This window comes from Molothrus aeneus, chromosome 24 (assembly GCF_037042795.1).
Source record: "Molothrus aeneus isolate 106 chromosome 24, BPBGC_Maene_1.0, whole genome shotgun sequence".
Taxonomy (NCBI): Eukaryota; Metazoa; Chordata; class Aves; order Passeriformes; family Icteridae; genus Molothrus; species Molothrus aeneus.
In genome coordinates, this window is record NC_089669.1 from 1,247,318 (window position 1) to 1,253,977 (window position 6,660).

Here is a 6,660-nt window from a genome sequence, read left to right on the forward strand (position 1 = left end):
CCCTGGAGGTGTCACCTGGAGGTGGCACTGTGTGCTCTGGGCTGGGGACTGATGATCCTGGGGGAATTTTCCCACCTCAGTGATCCTGGGATTCTTCTGTAAGGGCTCCCTCACTCTGCAGTAACCAGCAACATTCCCTGCCCCAGAAATCTGCAGGAGAACACAGGGAAGCCCTTGGAGCCTTCTCTGGTGGAGGCGCTGGGGCTGTACTGAAGGCAGGAGCTTTGGGAACGGGGATCTCTCCCGATTCCTGATCCTCTCTGGGATGCCTGACCCTCCCCAGGGCCGCTTCCCCGGCACGGGCACAGCAGGAGCCCCTCGGGGGACACTCCCAGGCACTGCTCGTGTTCCGGGGCATCCTGACCTCAGGCAGCCCGGCTGGATGCAGGAAAACCAAATTACTTTCCCAGGGAAAGCTCGATGAGCCCGGGAGCTGGGGCCGGCTCTTTTCTCCTGGTAATTGTTTATCTAATTAGCACGAGGAGCTGCAGATCCAATCAAACGTCAGGTGCACTTTTCACAGCTCAGGGAATGTCCTGCAGCCAGGCAGGGACAATAAAGTTACAGTCAAGTGCTCTGCCAAAACAAAAGGTTCCTCCGAAGGCAGCCTGGGGGAAATGCCGGGAGCGGAGCCGGTGCTGAGCCAGCGGAAAGGATGGGAAAGGCTGGAAAAAAAAAGGCTGGGAAAGGCTGGAAAAAAAGGCTGGGAAAGGCTGGAAAAAAAGGCTAAGAAAGGCTGCACTTCCAGCTCAGGAAGTTTTTTGCCTGTGTGTAAACAGCCCTGGCCCGGCCAGAAAGGTTTTTCTTATTATTCCTTCCTTATCTGCCCCCTTGCATTCCTTCCTTGCCCCCTCCCCTCACCATCCCCTGCAGCCTCGCTCACAGCTGCTTTTTTGGGCCATTTTGTGGGGGTCTGAGCCCATTTCAGCTCCCAAGAGCAGCCTGGTTGCCCCTAAACGTGGTTCAAGGCTGGTGCAAGTGCTCCTGCCTGGTTCGTGAGCTCACACTCCGCTCCCACACAATCTTTAGCCAATCTTTACCTTGGGGAGCCTCATATTGAAAGGGGGCAGATAAGGAAGGAATAACAAGAAAAACCTTTTTTGGCCGGGCCAGGGCTGTTTACACACAGGTAAAAAACTTCCTGTGCTGGAAGTGCAGCCTTTCTCAGCCTTTTTTTCCAGCCTTTTTTTCCAGCCTTTTTTACTGCCTCTGATTTCCCATTCTGTAGAGCGGAGCGGGGTGGGAGCCCCGAGCATCCCGCAGTGCTCGGGGCAGCACGGGAGGCACATTTGGGCACATTTGGGCGCATTTTTGCTCATTTTTGCTCATTCGTGCTCCAATGCTGCTATCTGCTGGCTGCACCCCGCCAGAGCGCTCCGAGCGGGCTCCGGAGGGGGCTGGAGCTCGGGGATGCTGCCCTGGCAGATCCCGCATCTCTTCTTTGGTGTGGGAGCTCTCCCAATTTCGCTGCTCCCAAAATCCGGCCCCTGCCCCAGCGCAGGGCCCGCGGCGCTGCGATCCAGCCCCGGCTCAGAGAAACCGAGGAATTACAGAAGAATGATGGTGTGAGCAGAGGGATGTCACTGCAGGACACAGAACACACAATGTGCACATGCTGCTGTTCTCGAGGTAAAAAAGGGGAATTTTGATTTCTGACTCCAACATTTACAGATTTCCAACATTTATAGACTTGGTTTATAGATTTAGATTTAATTTCTGACTCCAACATTTACAGATTTCCAAAAGCGACCCTGGATTGGAGGGTGACAGTGCCACCTCTCCAACGACACCGGACAAACCAACAGTCCATCAAATTTCTCCTCTTCCTTAAAGGAATGCAAAACAATGACTTATTTACAGAAAGTGTGTGAGAAAGTTTGCTACAAGAATGTAAACATCAGAAGGCTTAGAAAATCTTAAAAAATTCAGGGCGACAGTGGGACTTGGGGCTCAAATTCCAGGAACGGGGAACATCCACGGTGCCGTTTCCAATGTGGGTTTCACATCAATTTCTTTCCCATCTGCTTGCTCAGTGTCAGATCCTGCGTTTCTTGTTTTCTGTGGGAGCTCTCCCAGTTTTGCTGCTCCATCCACGCAGGATTTTTGGTCGGACCCAGGGGATTCAGGGGCACAGGAGGGTTCTGGTGACATCCTGTGTCCCACCTCGGGAAAAGAAGCTGGAGAAGCATCACTGGGGCCAGGACATCCCTGAAACCCCAGCAGCAGCCCTGGGCTCAGTCCCTCTGAGCCCCAGCTCTGAGCCAGCCCAAACCTCAGCCACCATCAGCTGGCCACAGAGGCATTTGCCAGAGCTGGAAAAGGGAGATGATCAAGCTCATTTTGATTTTTTCCCTCCTTTTCCAACCATGGTGGTGAGCCTGGCAGCACTGGATTAGTGGTTGGACTTGATCTTAGAGGTCTTTTCCAGCTTTAACTCTTCCATGATCCTGTCTTTGCTTTCCAGGTAAAGGAACAGCATCTGTGTAGGGCTTTCCATCCCCCCTTAAAAAAAAAAAAAAAAACAAATTATATTTAGAGCTCCTTGCATCACAGGCACTTCCCATGTGTTTGGAGCCTTTAATCTTGGCCTTCAGATCCATTTAATTTGCTGCTGTTTTGATTTGTAGTAACAGACATAAATGAGATTATCCATCCCCTGAGATCGACTGTCGGAGGCAAACGCTGAGGAATTGGGGTCTGGAAACATTTCCATGTGTGGCAAAGCCAGGGGGAGCCAGGACTGAGCTCCCAAAGTGGGAGCAGGACCTTGGGGTGGTGCAGAGCTGTCCCTGACCCCTCCTCATTCCTGGAGGAGCCGCAGGGGCAGGAGGAAACACCTTCAGAGCCTGCAAAGAGCATCCCAGCTGCTGGGAGGCTGGAAATTTTCCTTTTCGACTTGAAAAGACAAGGATGGGTGAGCCAGGGGTGCAGTTTGTGGGTCAGTGTGGAGCCAGATGCAGAAACTCCTTGGAGTTAAGATCTTCCAATTGAAAACTCTTTGTGTTTTTCCTCTGGAGAAGGAAAACCCCGCAATTTTTGAGTAGTTTTTCTGTTAATTTTCTAATGGCAGCTTCTGATGTTGGGGAAGATGGGTTCCATTCCTGGTTCCACTGCTCTGACTGCAGAAAAAGAAAGGTCTGAAAAGTTCTGTCCCTTTTTGTCTTGTGCAAGACACAGGTGGCCCAAGGACTCCTACATGGGAAATTGGTTCTCAAGTTACTTATTTTTTCTTCCTGTAAATTAAGAATACATCACCCTTCTGACTCTTAGCTATTTATTTGCTATTTCTGGTTCTTTTGATTTTTTTTTTCATTTTTTTTTTTAATCTTCATGTTTGCATCTTCCTTCTTTCCTTATCTCCTGCCTGCCCCAGAGGCTTATTGCTGCTTTGGCAACATGCTAACGTGTTTAGGAACGATAAGACGTCTAATTAATAGTTTAATTAGCAGTACAAGGTCTTAATAGCTTATTAAAGGAAATACATTCAGAAAATTCTTTTCCTCTCCTCATGCTGGTACAATACAATTTCCCAGCAAATGATAAAACAGTTTGGAACGTTCAGATTTTAGAGAGGGACGTGGGGCTGTGTTGGTGATTTCACGGGGGATTTCGCAGCGCTAATGCCATTATTTTGTTGTTGTTGTTTTAAAACAATTTAAGAGATTAACAAAAGCGATTGGGACGGAGCAGGCAGGGCAGGCAGGATAGAGGAATGAACAACTGCTTTCCCTGCTCGTGTTTATAAACAAGTCCTGGGGAAGGCGAACTTGCTCTTTAAGAGGCTCCGGCTGAAATGTCAGGTGGAGGTCGGAGCGGGGCACAGCGCTGCCTCCTCCCGCTCCTTTCCCACTAAATTACTGAAAAATCTTTCACTGAAACCGAGGCGTCCTTGGCTCACCAACTCCAGCAGAGTCTGGCCCAGCTCTGAGCCCGGTGGCTGCCTCTGGCTTTGGGCAGCGAGGATGAGAAACCCGGAGAGGAGAGGAGAGGAGAGGAGAGGAGAGGAGAGGAGAGGAGAGGAGAGGAGAGGAGAGGAGAGGAGAGGAGAGGAGAGGAGAGGAGAGGAGAGGAGAGGAGAGGAGAGGAGAGGAGAGGAGAGGAGAGGAGAGGAGAGGAGAGGAGAGGAGAGGAGAGGAGAGGAGAGGAGAGGAGAGGAGAGGAGAGGAGAGGAGAGGAGAGGAGAGGAGACAGAGCAGGACACAGCAGAACAGGGCAGAGGAGAGGAGGGCACAGCACAGCAGACAGAGCACAGCAGAGCAGAGCAGGGCAGGACACAGCACAGCACAGCAGGGCAGAGCACAGCACAGCACAGCACAGCACAGCACAGCACAGCACAGCACAGCAGGGCACAGCACAGCACAGCACAGCACAGCACAGCACAGCACAGCACAGCACAGCAGGGCACAGCACAGCACAGCACAGCACAGCAGGGCAGAGCACAGCACAGCACAGCACAGCACAGCAGGGCAGAGCACAGCACAGCACAGCACAGCACAGCACAGCACAGCAGGGCAGAGCACAGCAGGGCACAGCACAGCACAGCAGGGCACAGCACAGCAGGGCAGAGCACAGCACAGCACAGCACAGCACAGCACAGCAGGGCAGAGAGCACAGCACAGCACAGCACAGCACAGCACAGCAGGGCAGAGCGCCGCCGCAGCTCGGCTTCCCCCGCCGCCGTGTTTTTCCTCTGACCCACACAAAGATTTCTTTCTAAATTTATCGCAGCGTTCATCGGCAGTCCCACTTAGCGCAGATTAGGCGGCTGGGCGGGCAGAGCCCATCGCAATGAGGGCAGGGGAGCCCGGAGAACCCCGGGAGAGGGCGAGGGGACCCATCCCCGCTCCCCATCCCCGCTCCCCCGGACCCCCAGCTCCCCCCGGTCCCTGCTCCACAGGATCCCCCCGGCGGCCGCAGTGCCCCCACGGTGGCAGCGCCCCGGCTCCCGGCTGGCTCCAGGGAGGTTTTGCCGCTCCCCGGAGGCCCCGGCGCTGGCACCGCTGGGGAATTTCCACTGGGCTGCGGAATTCTGCGCAGGGCGCGGAGCTGGAGCAGCGCTCGGGGAGGGTCGGAGCGGGGCTTGGTGCGGCTCCCCCGGGCAGCTGAGCGTCCCCGCGCCTCCCCAGAGCTCTCGTGTGCCCCCCGGGTTATACCTGCGTGTCCTGGCCGCCTCTGCGGCGGCAGCGGAGCCGCGGGTCCGAGCCCCGAGGAGCCCCCGGGGGGGACACGGACGGGTCCCGTCGCTGATTTGAGCTGCACGCTCTGCAGAGATGAAGCCCTGCCCAGGGAGTCTGAGCCGTGTTTGGAATCACGCAGGGAAATTATGCAGTCCCAAGGATGGCATAACTGGGAGAACGCTTGACTAGCGCAATTTTCTTGTGTGCCTGTCAGCAAATCACTTAATGTGTGCTGTGCCAAGTTTCCCAGCCGTTAAATGGGGAATGATTATCCCACCACTTCCTAAGAGGGAGCGAGGATAATACCCACTAATGACTGTGGAGGTCCTGGAAGGTGGTCCCGGAGTGGTGCAGCGGCGCACGCAGGGGCTGCAGCCCTGCAAGGAACACGCAGCACTTTAAACCCGACTGCCAGACATTTATTTCTCCTCATGCTGCTGTTTTTGTTTTTTAAATCCCGAAATAGATCCGAGTCTGTTTGTGCCGGATTCTCAAAGACTGCGCCGTCATCCCCTGGGATGGGACATCCCAGCTCCGGTGGGGAAGAAGAGGAAAATGCCGGGGGAAGGCGGCTCGGAGGGGTCTGGAGCGGACCCCTCACTCCCGCCCCGCTCCCCCCGGGCCTTTTCCCGGCATTTCGCTGCCTCCTGGGAACTGGAGGCGCTGCGGGGTGACCTTGGCGCCGCGGCCGCCGCCTCTGCGAGGGATCCAGGAGGGGCCGGGGGGCTCGGCCGCCTCCGCCGGCCCCGCTCGGCCCGGGCTCCCCGCGGCGCCCCGGGAGCGATCCCGGGCCGGGGATGCTGCGCCAGGCGAGTACCGGGGGCGGGGAGCGGGGGGATCGGGGCCGGGCACGGCCCGAGCGCAGCCCGCGCACATCCCGCGCACGTCCCGCTCTATCCCCGCGCACATGGCGCGCACGTCGCGCTGGATCTCCGGGCTCATCCCGCGCACGTCGCGCTGCATCCCCGCGCACATCCCGCGCACGTCGCGCTGCATCCCCGCGCACATCCCGCGCACGTCGCGCTGGATCTCCGCGCTCGTCCCGCCGCATCCCCGCGCTCGTCCCGCCGCGTCCCCGCCGCACCCGCGCTCACAGCGCGCTGCATCCCCGCGCTCACCCCGCTGCATCCCCGCGCACATCCCGCGCACATCCTGCGCACATCCCCGCGCACATCCTGCGCACATCGAGCTGCGTCCCTGCGCACATCCTGCGCACACCCCACTGCATCCCCGCGCCTCCCGTGCGCATCCCCTGCATCCCCTGCATCCCCCTGCCCATCCCCTGCCCATCCCCTGCACATCCCCTGCATCCCCTGCACATCCCCTGCTCACCCCACGCCCCCACTCCCGTCCTGCCCCCCGCTTCCCCCCGCTTTTCTCCCCGCTCCTCGCAGGAGCCGGGACCCCCCCCCCCCGCCACAGCCCCGGGCCCGAGGGGAGGGACTGGCGTGGGAGAGGGATGAGGATAATTTAAAACCATGAT

General features: G+C 57.1%; 1 protein-coding gene and 1 long non-coding RNA gene across 2 annotated transcripts; both read right to left on the reverse strand.

Moving 5' to 3' along the window:
• Window positions 1–1,690: 1,690 nt before the first annotated feature.
• On the reverse strand, window positions 1,691–5,494 carry LOC136566224 (uncharacterized). Its single transcript, XR_010785001.1, has 2 exons — window positions 5,154–5,494; window positions 1,691–2,502 (listed from the first exon to the last, which is right to left on the reverse strand). It is a non-coding gene; the product is annotated as an uncharacterized lncRNA (long non-coding RNA).
• Window positions 5,495–5,574: 80 nt separating this feature from the next.
• LOC136566223 (collagen, type I, alpha 1a-like) lies at window positions 5,575–6,371 on the reverse strand. Its single transcript, XM_066565276.1, has one exon. The coding sequence runs from the start codon at window positions 6,360–6,362 to the stop codon at window positions 5,775–5,777; it is 588 nt and encodes a 195-aa protein (XP_066421373.1). The 5' UTR covers window positions 6,363–6,371; the 3' UTR covers window positions 5,575–5,774.
• Window positions 6,372–6,660: the final 289 nt, after the last annotated feature.

Coding starts and splice junctions, on each gene's coding strand:
- LOC136566223 (XM_066565276.1), bottom strand. CDS start 6,362: ATGTGCGCAGGATGTGCGCGGGGATGTGCGCAGGATGTGCGCGGGATG.